Source organism: Dioscorea cayenensis, chromosome 12, assembly GCF_009730915.1.
Source record: "Dioscorea cayenensis subsp. rotundata cultivar TDr96_F1 chromosome 12, TDr96_F1_v2_PseudoChromosome.rev07_lg8_w22 25.fasta, whole genome shotgun sequence".
Taxonomy (NCBI): Eukaryota; Viridiplantae; Streptophyta; class Magnoliopsida; order Dioscoreales; family Dioscoreaceae; genus Dioscorea; species Dioscorea cayenensis.
Window position 1 is genome coordinate 13,546,045 of NC_052482.1, and position 14,045 is coordinate 13,560,089.

The following is a 14,045-nucleotide window of genomic DNA, read 5'->3' on the forward strand; positions in this document are numbered from 1 at the left end:
TCATCTCCCTCTCTAAAATAGACAATTTTTGTTTGTTTTTCTAATAGCAGTAAAACCATATTAAAATATTATTCAGCAGATTATCTCGAATTCTTAGCCTTGATAATCAATCCATGTTTTATGTGTGCATTTTTAATTAGGTAACTAGTAGACATGTCTAGGTTCTTTAGCATATATTGACTATTTGTTTTCCCTTATAGGAATCATTTTTATAGTCAAGAATTCTAGTGTGGTGTATAAGGGCACAAATTCATAATCATATCCTCTTAAAAATGACTTCAAAACTAGCACCCAAAAAGAGATGCGGTGGGGCATGATGTAAGTGATGGAAATGCAGATTGTATCCGAAACTATTCCAAAAGCTAGATGGGATGACATAAAGAGCGAATCAGCTACTAAAGATATGTGTTGAGGAGGTTCAACTTGGTAATAGGCCACACACCCACTTCACAAAAGAAGGTTGGAAAAATATCGTGGCAAAGTTTTATTTGAGAACATGGGTGAGTTATAACTACAAGCAAATTAAAAAAATAAATGGGACATCTCGAAGAAAGAATTCTCCATGTGGGTTAAGCTAGTGGAGCACCAGACAGGCCTTGGATGGGACCTTATTAAGAGGACAATTATGGCAAGCGATGATTGGTGGGAAAGAAAGAAACAAGTGAGCTTACAAGAATTATTTATTTATACGTTTTCTTATGTTATTATTAACTTGAAGAAATTATAACAAATTGTCTTTGTTTTATTGCATTGTTTGCAATAGGAAAACCCAGAATATTTGAAATGGCGAAATAAGAGTCCAAAATTCCTAGACATGATGGAGATTTGCTTCAAAGATGTGGTGGCGACAGGGTACATGGCATTGGTCCCATATGCAGACCCATCTACTAACAATGAAGTTTCTAATGACGATGTTCACAATGAGATGAATGAAAGAGAAACCGATGCGAACTAACTTTCATGTTGACGGTGCAACTCTTGAACAATGTAATGATACCCCAAGAGTCGAAACTAGCCTGACACAAGATAAGAAGAGACAAAAAACTACACGAAAAGAAAGAAAAAGTGCAACAGACAAATTACAAGAACCATTTGATCGTCTTATCTCTGGGATGGATAATATGTCCCGTTCAACTACTTCAAAAGTTGAAGACGAGGATCCCTACAGTATTGGCAAATGTGTGGATTTGTTGGACATGATGCCGGGGATTGAGATGAGGGAGCCAAGAATACTACCTCATGGTCGGGGATGTTTTGCAAGGAAAAACTTATAGAGAGACCTTCGTGCACCTAATGAATAGGGATCCATCACTTGCTAAGGGCTCGGTTGAACACATTCAATATGGACAACATCGACCGATTTTTAACTTCTACAATAGTGCATCTATCCTTATATATGTTTGCACTTGTTTACGTTATGTTGAACGTAATTTGTCTTTGTGTTGAAGTCATTGCTTTGAACTTAGTTCTCATGGTTATTTATAATTAGTTGTATGAAACTTGTTTCTTATGGCTTTGGGTTTGTTGAATATTTGTTAAAAACATTTGTTGTGTTAAACTTGTTCCTTATAACTAAAGATATGTGTTGAATATTTGTTAGAAATATTTGTTGTGTTAAACTTGTTTCTTATGCCTTTGGATTTGTTGATATATTTTTTTTCTTATGTGTTTGCCTTGTATGTTTATTGTATTTATCATTTCATATTGTTTACGTAGGTATAACTAGATGATGGAGTTCCTGTCCGATTCAGATACATAATTGAATGAAAGAATATCTGATTCAGAAGATGAAGATAGCAATTTGGACTTGTCATGGGAATTCCTCGGAAGGATATATGCAGGTGCCGCAGTTGCATAATATCAATATATGAAGTTAATGTTAAAGAATGAGGAAAGAACATCTTCATTGACTGGTCACATGTGGGTCACTAAGATACTGAATGGATCCGCAAATCGGTTCTTCGAGCAATTCCGTATGCAAAAGACTGTATTTAGGTGTTTGGTGATTGAGCTTATTCAAAAGTATAGTCTATAACATACGAGAAATGTCACCGCTGAAGAAGCAATACTAATATTCTTATACACAATTGGACAAGGAGTTACTTGTAGAAATGTTGAAGAGAGGTTTCAATATTCTAGAGAGACAGTGCATTGACAGTTTCATCGAGTGTTGAAAGCTGTCCACAAACTTGGAAATGATATCATCAGACCAGTAGACAGGAATTTCAGAGATGTGGAGGAGCACATCCGGGGTGATGATCGATATTGGCCTTACTTCAAAGATTGCATTGGAGCAATAGATGGAATACATGTGGCAATTCATGTCCCCGCTGACAAACAAATCCCGTTCATGAATAGAAAAGGGTATACATCAACCAATATTTTAGCTGCATGTGACTTCAATATGTGTTTCACATATGCACTTATTGGTTGGGAGGATCGGCTCACGACACACGTATTCTTTTTGATGTTTTACGAAATCCATCTATGAAGTTTCCTCAACCACCAGAAGGTTCGTAATTGCCTAAATTAAATTTTAATTTGTACTTCTACTTTCTTATTTTGTAATTATATATTTTGTAGGAAAATATTACCTTGTGGATTCCGGGTATCCTACCATGAAAGGGTTTCTAGGGCCATATAAGAGTGCAAGGTATCACATTCCACAATTTAAGATGTCTCGTGCTTTTAGGTCTCCTAATGAAGTATTCAATTATCATCACTCTAGTCTGCAGAGTGTTATTGAAAGAAAATTTGGGGTTTGTAAGGTAAGATGGCGGATCCTACAAAATATGACCACTTACACAACGAAGGTACAATTTCAAATTATTATAAACTTTTGCTACACTTCATTCAAGCAAGGCCTTATAGGAAGCATGGAGAATGTCTAAAATAATAATAAAGAGCAAAGGTTAAAGCATAGACGCGGAGGATGCAAGACAATATAATTTCCCGCCCAAATCCTCTAATTCAAAATCAAAACATTTCTGTTTTCCTCATTCCCAAAATACCCCCTACGTTTCCTCTCCTCCTTCCACAGAAAAAATGGCCCCTTCCTTCACCTTCCCCTCCGATCTCCACTCCTCCGACGACTCCGACTCCGGCGACCACCTCCTCTCCCTCTCCTCCCCCGTCGAACTCTCCTCCCTCCGCCCTTTCGACCTCGAAGAGCTCGTCAAAGGTTCTCTCTCTCTCTCTCTCTCCATGTCCCTCCCTCTGTCTCTCCCTCTCTTGTTTTCCCCCTTTCTCTCCTTCCTGATCGATTTCTGTTTGGAGTTTTCCCTTTTTTTCTTAAAAGGAGTGGCTTTTGACCTATCGGAGAAGGAGATCTTCTGCGTGGAAGAGCAGCAAGTGTTTGATCGCGTTTACTCGCTTGTCAAGGGTTTCTCTCACCTCAATTCTTCGTGCAAGTTCAATCTCGCCGAGACTCTCCGGTCCAATCTCAGTGTTCTTCTCCCTAACCTCGATTCGCTCTCCCGGGCGGCCCCTTCGTCCCCATCTGGTTGTTCTGGTGTCGCGGCTCGTGTCTTGTCTCATCGCAATGCGCTCAAGATCTACACCTTCTTTCTTTTATCCATTGCGCTTGGTGAGCAGTCCAGGCATGAACATCCAGTTGGAGGCTCCAAGGTTGGGTTTGTTTTTGTTTAGAGTTTTTGATTTTTTTGAAAGACGAAGAGTTGTAATTTTTTTGTGTGAGCTCAGGCTGCAGTACAATCAAAGAAGAAGAATTACTTGAATTCGTGGAATTGGGAATCATACCGAGGCCGCATTATCAATCTCATTGCAAATTCTCTGGAGATCAACCTTTCGCTGCTCTTTGGTTCCAGTGAAATTGATGAGAACTATCTGTCTTTTGTTTCAAGGCAAGTTCCTTTTTTCTCTTTATTGTGCTTATTTGTTTTCTATGGTTGAAACATTCTTTGGTTTTTGTTGGTTGAATTCAGGTGTGTTTTCACTTTATATGAGAACCAGACACTTTTGAAGGATTCGGATAGTAGAGAGAGTCTTGGACGTATCATTGGAGCAATTGCCACCAAGTACCATCAGACTACACAAGCATGTGCGTCAATCCTGCATTTGCTTCACAAGTTTGACTTTGCAGTCACTCACATTGCGGATGCTGTTGCTGCCACTGAGAACAAATATGGCGATGGAAGACTTGCAGTTGCAATTATTAGGGAGTTTGGGCGTGCTGATCCAAAGGACTATTCTAGAGATGGTGTTGGTGCCGAGAATGTTGGAAGGTTCCTTGTGGAGCTTGCTGACAGGTCACCAAAGCTCATGTCAATGAATGTTGGTGTTCTTGTTCCACATTTTGGAGGGGAGTCTTACAAGATTAGGAATGCGCTTGTCAGTGTTCTAGGGAAGCTGGTTATGAAGGCTTTTAGAGATATAGAGGGTGATGTGAGCTCGAAATCTTTGCGTTTGAGGGGTAAAGCAAGCGATGCTAGAGATATTGATTGAGAGATGCAGGGATGTGTCGGCATATACAAGGAGTCGTGTACTTCAGGGTGTGGGCTGAATTGTGTGAGGAACATGCTGTTTCAATAGGTTTATGGAATGAGGTTGCATCTGTGGCTTCAGGGAGATTGGAGGACAAGAGTGCCATGGTGAGGAAATCAGCTTTGAATTTGCTGATTAGCATGCTGCAGCACAATCCTTTCGGACCGCAGCTCGCATTGCAGCTTTTGAGGCGACATTGGAGAAGTACAAAGAGAAATTGTGCCATATGGAGCCTTCTGCCGCTTCAGAGGATGGCAATGGTGTTGATTCCGTCCATGGGCAAGCTCCAATGGAAGAGCATGAAGAAAGTGTTAGTGATAGTTGCCTGCCACATGGAGATGAGCAGAGGGAGGAAGAAAGTATTGTGCCTGATATTGGAAATCTGGAACAGATCAGAGCCTTGGTTGCTTCCCTCGAGGCAGGTTTACGGTTTGCAAAATGCATCACTTCTACAATGGTTACTCTAGTTCAGCTATTAGCTTCATCTTCTGTAACTGATGTAGAGTACACTATTCTTTTGCTCATGAGGTGCAAACAATTTCAAATTGATGGCTCCGAAGCCTGCCTTCGCAAAATGTTGCCTTTGGTAAGGCTTCAACAAGTCAAATATTTCTAGATCTTTATTTTATGGTTTCTTATATTGAAGTTTTTCTTCTGCTGGACCTTGCTAGGTGTTTTCCCAAGACAAATCCATCTATGAAGCTGTAGAAAATGCATTCATCACCATATACATAAGAAAAGATCCCGAGGAAACTGCTAAAAACTTGTTGAGCCTTGCTTTAGATTCTAGCATTGGAGATCTTGCAGCTTTAGAGTGTTTGGTTAGCTCTTTGGTTTCTAAAGGTGAAATTTCAACAAGCATGGTATGTGCTTTTATCTGCAATCCTGCATTGATTAAGACTTTATTGCCATTTTTTTCTATGTTTTGTTAATCAAGTACGTGTTAATCCATAGATTATTGGTTAAGTTGTGACGTTATACATGTCAATCCATGGGTGTTACTGTTAAAAGTATTTCACAATATTTACTTCCTGTGGAATTTGGTGTTTCTTGATGAAACTGATAATTAGGCCTTCCATTGCTTCTATTGAACTAGTTGGCATAGTAGTATTCAATTCAAGATTGGTTGGTTAGATTGTGATGTTATACATTTTGATCCATGGATGTTGATGTTAAAAGTATTGCAAAATATATAGCTTTTTGTGACGGAGTTTGGTGTTTCTTGATGAAAGAGAAAATCAGGTCTTGCATTGCTTTGCTTGTCATGCTTGATAATATAGTTCCCGAAATGGTTGAATGTCTTCTGAAATTTAAGGCGGCTATTCTATGTTCTTCGGGCATGTTACATTGTTCCAACAAAGGATAGCATTTTGGGATTATTTTCTTCCATCAGCAACCGTGTACGGTTGATATAATTGTTCATCCCTCTATAGGCTTTAGCATCTTAAGAAGTAATAGTTCATTATTTGATAGGTTTGCAAAAGAGGTCCTTCCTTGAAATCTATACTTCATATCATCATGCTCATTTTACATATTAAAGTAGTCAGATTATGAATTTCTTTTATATTATGTGTCTTCTCCTATCATTTAGAGAGCGCATGTTTATGGATTGTACATTTCACTTGAATTAATTTGAATTTTTGATGATAAACATTCTACATCGACATAGGCATTTGTAATTATTTTAAAGAATTGAATCTTTTTATTTTTGCAGATGTCTGCCTTATGGAACTTTTTCAGTTTTAATTCCAATGGAGTGATAGCAGCCCAAAGCCGTGGAGCTTTATCTATTCTTTGTATGGCATTAAAATCAACTCCAGGCATTCTAGGATCTCACCTGCAGGATATTGTTGATATTGGCTTTGGACGTTGGGCTAAGGAAGAACCCTTGCTTGCAAGGACTGCATGTGTTGCACTGGACAGATTGTCAGATGAGGATAAACAAAAGCTAAGATGTGGTGGTATCAAAATTTTTAGTATGCTGCAAAGCTTACTAACAGGTTCCTGGCTTCCAGAAAATGTATGGTATGCTGCTGCAGATAAAAGCCATAAAAAGCCATTTATTCGATACATCCAACTCCTGAAATATTTGCTGCTGAAGTGGTGAAAAAGTCAATCAGTTCTATATTTAGCTCCAGTGGAAATGATGAAATGCCTACTGATGCAGACAGTGAGGACGTCAATGTTTCCACAGTGTCAGTAGCGAAGCTTGGCAGGTGCCTTTTTCATCATAAGCCATGTAGCATTTAATCAATTGGTTTACATTGAATCCTGCATTCACAAGCTTCAGAAGCAGAAAGCAAAGAAAGAAAAATCTAAGCTTGAATCTGAAGCAGCTGCCGGACTTTCCACTGAAGCATCTGAGGTGGGATTCTTCTTCAGTATTATGATTGGTGATAATCATTCTTTCATTTTTCATTTTTGTTTTCTAGGCAAATATGAAATTCTCACTTACGAAGTGTAAAGACTTCTGTTTGGGCAAAATTTTGACTTAAGCTTGCTTGCAGAAGCAAAATATAAATGCTGAGTTGGGTCTTGGTGCATCTGAAGATGCGGCAATTGATGCACTTTCTGAAAGAGCAGAGAAAAGAAATTGTATCAGGGTGGCTCCAATGAGGAAAGAACCTTATTGGGCATTGTGCAACTTTTCTCTCAAAACTTTGTAGAAATTTTAATTTGTTACAAAAGGTGAATGGCTTTCGTGATTCTCTACTGGATTTAAGAAGGAAGCATTTAACTTTATAGGATTTTCTAGTTTTATTCTTCTAATTTTCCAGGTCTTGTTTTACAGTTTCCAGATCTGCAGGCTTCAGCAATGCTTGCTTTGTGTAGATTAATGATTATTGATGCAGATTTCTGGTAAGTCATGAAAATGTCTGGTCGTTTGCAATTTTAGGCTTCTGTTCTTGGGATTCATGCATATCGCAAATTTCAGTGAAGCGAATCTGCAGCTTTTATTCACTGTTGTTGAGAATGCACCATCAGAAACTGTCCGTTCAAACTGTACACTTGCTCTTGGGGACTTGGCTGTTCGATTTCCTAACCTTTTAGAACCTTGGACTGAGAACATTTATGCTAGACTGAGGGATCCTTCGGTCTCTGTGAGAAAAAATGCTGTCCTGGTGCTTTCTCACCTCATACTAAATGACATGATGAAGGTCTGGGTTAAATTCTCAATAGTTCTCATCTACTATTGATTAGCTAACTACAATAGTTAATACTCCAACAGGTGAAAGGATACATAAATGAGATGGCCATGCGGATAGAAGATGAGGAGGGAAGGATATCAAATCTTGCCAGACTTTTTTTTCATGAATTGTCAAAGAAAGGTAAACTCTGAGAAGTTTGAATTAGTTTTCACTGATAACCATGTGTTTTATCTGATGTTCATTTACTCTCTACCCTTGCAGGAAGTAACCCAATTTATAATTTACTACCAGATATATTGGGAAGATTGTCTGACCAAAAAAATATGAAGAAAGATTCCTTCCGCAACATCATGCAGTTTCTAATTAATTCCATCAAGAAGGTGTAGATTGCTGATGTTTCTTTTGGAGCTTGTTTTCTTGATGTGTACTTCATTTAACTCCTTTAAGCTCTCTAGGATAAACAAATGGAAGCCCTGGTTGAGAAGCTTTGCAATAGGTTCAGTGGTGTCTCTGGTATGGCGCATTCTTGTAAACTCTAGGCTATATCAAGATATGTTTGTTCAATGGATGATTGATGCTGTGTAGATTTTACTGCTTACATATTTGGATCAACAAACCCATGGTCTAATTAGTTGATAGGCAGACATTAAAACAAGTAGGCTAGTATTATTTGTTTTTGTTAATACAGGGACCCATCACCCTAACTTCTCCATAACTCGAGTTAGAGGGAAGGATTGGCTTAGGATATATAAGGCTAGGGAGATTGGCTCTCACAGGCGATGTGTGACTATGGACCATGTTAACCACTGCGTCCTAACAGTTTTCACCTATAGGGCATGCTAGTTTACTATATATGAGTATTAGATAACTTTTGGCAATTCCTTTAATCTGTTTTAAATAGGTGTAATCCTTGACTTCTACTATGGTTTCTAATTGGTGTATGAACATTTATAGTTCATGGTAGTTACCATCTTTTCCTTCAATCTGTAGCTTTTTTAGATATTAAGAAGCACATGCAACTCCTTCACCAACCTGCTAGGCTTGTATTTTTTAGAGTCGTATGAATGTAATTTTCTACATTTTGTGAAACACACTCTTGAGTAAGTTCTATTCAGTTTCTATTCTTCGGCTTTTGGTCTACCATTGAAAGAATTTCCAGATTCACAACTATGCACAATAATGAAGCTTTCATTTATCCTATTCTTAAGAAATCAAATTCTTACTAGTGCTTAACTGGTGAGCCACCTTCAGATTTTCTCGGCAACTTCAGTCTATTTGGAATTCTCAAAAGCTTATACCCGTTAACTGTTTTTTTTTTAATTATATTTGATTAAATATGGAATACATACTCCTTATTACAGGAAAATGATGAATATGTGTAGGTCACCTAATGGTGTAGTTATTTGTATGATCTGTTGTAGTTTTCTTATATTTTGGATTTGTTTTGGTGCTGCCTCAGACCTTGTTTTGACTGCAGATAAAACACAGTGGGAGTGCATTGCTTACTGTCTTTCTCAACTAACATATACTGAAAAGGGAATGAAAAAGCTTATGGAGTCTTTTAAAACTTATGAACATGTTCTCTTGGAAGATTCTGTGGTGGATCATTTCAAGAACATAATTAGTAAGGTGATTAACTACTATTTCTCAGTCTATATTCATAAATTGGTTTGTTGGTCAGCACACTATAGCTTTCTTTTCTCTATTTTATATTGACTTTGTGACATGTGGCTCTTCCTCCCATTACATCTGGCTATATCAGAGCAAGAAGTTTGCAAAACCAGAGCTTAAATCTTGCATTGACGAATTTGAGGAGAAGCTCAACAAGAGTCACATGGAGAGGAAGGAGCAAGAAGAAGTTGCCAACAATGCATACAAACATCAGCAGAAAATAGAAATTCTTGAACATAAAGATATAAATGAAAGAAGTATCGAAGGTAATCGGTTTTGACTACTTCACTCTTTGCTCCTGTGACATGTGCAACTAATAGTGCCACATCAATTAAATTAGTAAATATAGATATCAATTTACAGGTCTAGACCTCTAATCCTACTAGCTCATACATTTTTGTTCAAGAGAGTTTTCCTTTAATAGAGCTGTTAAATGTAGCAAAGTAATGAATATGCCCTTATATTTTGAGATACTTTGCCTTTAATCGATTGCTCATCTAACCTATAGAAGAGACTTTTACTTAATTCATAGAAATATTAAATCTAAAATGTTTGTTAATGATGGATGAATTGATTCGATGGAGATCTAACATTTAATAGACGAATCTGTGTTTGTGGTTTAATAACTTCAGGTATTTAACCGTAGATTTAAAAGCTTTAAGAACTGAAGTTTCTAATTGATAAGCCCCTCTGCGTTTCTGTAAGTTATACTTGTGATAGGTTATTTATTTGATCAATAAACTTAACCATGTATTATGGAAACCATGAAATGGAGCTTATTTGTTCATTACATGATTATATCCACAATGCTGTGCCTTTTCTTGCCACAACTCCCTTATTGCTTCCTATTTTTTTGTGCTTTTAGTTGCTAGTTGACTGTATGCTATAAAAGACCTTGTTTTTACTCACCTATTTCCTTACATATTCAACTGTAAATTACTATGTTGGAACACTTTGGTCTTTAAAAATTAAAACTTGTATTTTTTTTTTGTACCAAGGTTGTAAACATATGCAATACATACATCCTTTTGTCAAGTTAGTGGCCTACAAACAACACTGTCATCATTGAATTTAACTTTTTAATAGATTTCTAGATAGTTTCCTATTTGAGTACATTGAGCGCTCATTTAAATAATTAAGAATGATAGTTGGTGATTGAGTCATTGTCATTTTGCTTGATGACAACTTCACTGGTAACAAAAAAATTTGTCCAAGTATTTAATGTGGCATTGGAAATCTTAGGCACCAAAGTTTCCTTAAATTTCATTGGTTCTTGTGTAACTTGTGCTCTGTTATTTTTATATATCATAGATGTGCATAATAGAAGTTATCTATAGTAAGGCACATACTGATAAGTATTAATTATTTTGGTAATAAATTTATATATATATATATATATATGTACTCTCTATTTTATGACCCCTTATACAAAAATAAAAATACAGTGCACTTTTTTTATGCGAACAGTTTGTTCTTTCATAATAATCATCTCACCCTACTTTTTAAAGCATGACCAAAACATGAGTATTCCTTCTTATTCATTCTTTATCCAGACATAGCCCAATGCTTTAGAATGTAATTGCGTGAACTATATTCATGAAGGTAGTAAATTGACTTCGGTGCATGCCCTATTTGTTATCAAAAATTATTGCTTAGTAATACTTTCAAGAATATGTTGTATTCATATAGAGCCAAACATGTGCTTATTCAATACATTTGAGACTCGTGCATCTAAGCACTTGAATTGTAATTAATGGAGAGGCGATGAGATCTTGTCCTTGGGTATGCTTTCAAGAATATGTAGTCATATAAAGCCAAACACCAGCTTTTAAAGTTCATTTCTGGCACTCATACGACCATAAGCAGTTGAATATACAACTCATTGGGAATCAATGGGTTATTATTCTTGGGTCTGGTTTTAGAAGAATATTTATCAACATAAAGCCAATCACTTATCCGGTCCATTTCAGGCCTCTTATGACTACAAGCAGTTGACTATGCAATTAATCCCAGGTCAATAGGATATATTTTGTTGTTATTTTGGATTAACCATCAAGTGTTTGGTTTATATTTCTATCTCATAGTTTTTAGCTAATTATTTAAGATTTGGCCATTCTACGTTATTAGTTTAATGCTATATTGTTTTGAGCTGTTTTTATATGAGTATTTAGAAATTGGAGCCAATCTTTTTAAGGGAAGGTTTCATTTATCATAATAATTAGAATGTGAATTGTATCAGGCTATCAGAACTCAATTTGCCCCAATATCTCCTCCTATAGAATCTATTCTTATTTTACATTCCATGATTAAATTTTAAAAGATAATCTTTTCTTTTTAGCAACATGTGGGCATATATACAGTCTTCTTACCACAAGCTTCAAGCAGCCCCTAAGTATGTTGTCATATTCTATATGTTGGCAAAGCCAAAAAATATGCTTCATATAATATCATTATGGACAGTGCCCTCCTATATGCATCAATGGGGATGAACTGGTACTGGAAAAATTTATTGGCCGGGTTATTGATGCCTAATTTGTTTGATGAAAGGTTTGGTAAAATTCAAAGCAACAGTGCTCCAGCACCTCATCTGGCAAATCACACGAGGCAGAACTGCAAATGCCATTCCAAACAGATAAATTATGCAGTTATCATGAAAGATTGTACTAGTTAGTGACAGTGTAATAATTTATCTCTCAGATATCATTTATGCATGCCTGATAGAACTCTACAATGCCCTGTTTTATGTTTGGTTTCACTGCCATTCCTTCTGAATATCTGAATTACGTATTATTGACTTCCAATTTCTGGCAGATGGAACTGGTGAGGTAATAAATACTGCTGAAGAAGCTACTAGTAATACAACTGAGGCCATCCAACTAGATGCAAATGGCATGAACTCTGAGGAAAGTTGCGGTTGTAGCATACTTACAGAATGTGATGATGAAGATACAGAATTTCAATCTCCAAAAGCTTCTCATGGTGGTGATTCAGATTTCATAATATTATGAATGCCACAGAATGTCATATATATTTAATCTTATTAATGATCGTAGGTATCTCAAAAGTTAAACCAAAAAGAAAGAAAGGCATGATCAAGGGTGAAACAGGGCGTCGTTCCACGAGAAGCTCAATTCAGTCCGGCAGAAGGTTTATTTTTGTACTCAACTTTCTGCTGATCCTTCATGAAAAAAAGTAGCCGTAATAAAAATTTAGAGTTGCTTGGATTGAAGTATTGAACTATTGAAAGAGAAAAATCATAAACTTCTATGGTTAAAAGCTTGAATTAACACAAGAATTAGTTTTTTTCTTTTTCCAGTCCTTAAACAATCATAAGATGAAGTTCTAAAGCTTTTTTTCCAGATCAAACTATGTATGAGAGTGAATTCAACTCACATTTACTTGAAAAATTCTGATAGGGTAAGTGAAATAAATAATTCTTTAATTCAGATTGTGCTTCAACTTGCTCTTTTGTATATATTTTAATTAGAATAGAGTTATTTGTAATGCATTAATAGTATTGTGGGAGAAAGTTATTTGGTATGTCTGGAGACCATGAGAGCAACATATTATACTTCTATAGTTATTATTCTCAATGGAGTGATACATCTTAATCAGCATTAGTGACATTTTAAAAATGTCATTAGTATTTCACAATATTCCTACTTGTCCAAATATTTGTAATTAGCATGGTTAAACAAATTTTCATTTCACTCTGTGTGAATATTATGTTCTTAATTATTTATAATCCTTGTAAAAAACAACTGTTTTTGCAAACATTTTATTGTGATGACCTTATATTCAAAGTTAATTTTTTTTTTAAATGGTTTGCCTGCAGATAGCACAGGAGCATAACACTGTAAAAGGCATCTTTGCACGTTTTGCAAGAATGGGCTGATTAGTTTTGTTGGCAGTTTGGACTTGCCCTTCTAGTTTTATATTCCTCCTATAATTTGGTCAAAACAAGCTTGTTTTAGCACAAAAACAATCTGCAATTTAGACGTGCTTTACATGTTATATTATGTCAAACCAAAAAATGGTGGTTAGAACTTTTCTCTAGTCATGTGTCATGTTAGAGCCTTGGGATTAATACTAAAAGCTTGTCTATTGTAAATTGTTGTCTTTTCTGTTGTTTGAGGGTGTTTGTGGATGTAATGGAAATGCAACTAGAATTTCATTTTACGAAATCAGTAGTTGTTATGGTTTTGCCTTTTTCTTTCTTTATTTGTTTATTTGTTCTTTAAAATTTTAATTCTATCCTGCTATGATTCACTGATTCCTCATACACTCTTACAAACAGAATAGTTGATGTTTATTAGGAGAGTTTGTCTTTTTCTTTTTTTCTTGATAATACTGATACTGTTTCTCTCTCTCTCTCTCTCTCTCTCTCTCTCTCTCTCTCTATCTCTCTTATTTTTATTTTTTATTTATAGATAAATTCTTATATTATTTTATATTTTATGCAAAGTGGTTATTATTTGTAAGAATAAGTAATAGTATTTTTGGTTTCAGACATTCATCAACGCTATTAGTGTTCAATTATCTAACGTGAACTAAAAGACATAGCGAGGTTATTTTGTAAAATATGAAAGTTTAAGAATAATATAAGGCTTGTGTGATTATGTTTTTATTTTTATGTTTTCAAAATAGTTTTATAAAATTAATTTTTAAAATAAGTTTTTGTCACGTCCTGAACCCAGCTCACCAGATCCGGTGCGCAAACAA

The 14,045-nt window shown here is 35.8% G+C and overlaps 1 protein-coding gene across 1 annotated transcript; it reads left to right on the forward strand.

The window, feature by feature from the left end:
• The first annotated feature begins 3,038 nt into the window (after positions 1-3,038).
• Positions 3,039-13,452, forward strand: LOC120273364 (condensin complex subunit 1-like). Its single transcript, XM_039279991.1, is given in 23 exon segments — positions 3,039-3,181; positions 3,299-3,627; positions 3,703-3,863; positions 3,945-4,431; positions 4,433-4,510; positions 4,512-4,671; positions 4,674-5,089; positions 5,175-5,366; positions 6,218-6,553; positions 6,556-6,726; positions 6,728-6,868; positions 7,011-7,088; positions 7,090-7,191; positions 7,295-7,362; positions 7,439-7,661; positions 7,733-7,832; positions 7,914-8,032; positions 8,108-8,165; positions 9,130-9,281; positions 9,415-9,589; positions 12,135-12,302; positions 12,377-12,470; positions 13,159-13,452. Coding segments are annotated over 23 exon segments (3,948 nt in total). The 5' UTR covers positions 3,039-3,045; the 3' UTR covers positions 13,163-13,452.
• Positions 13,453-14,045: the final 593 nt, after the last annotated feature.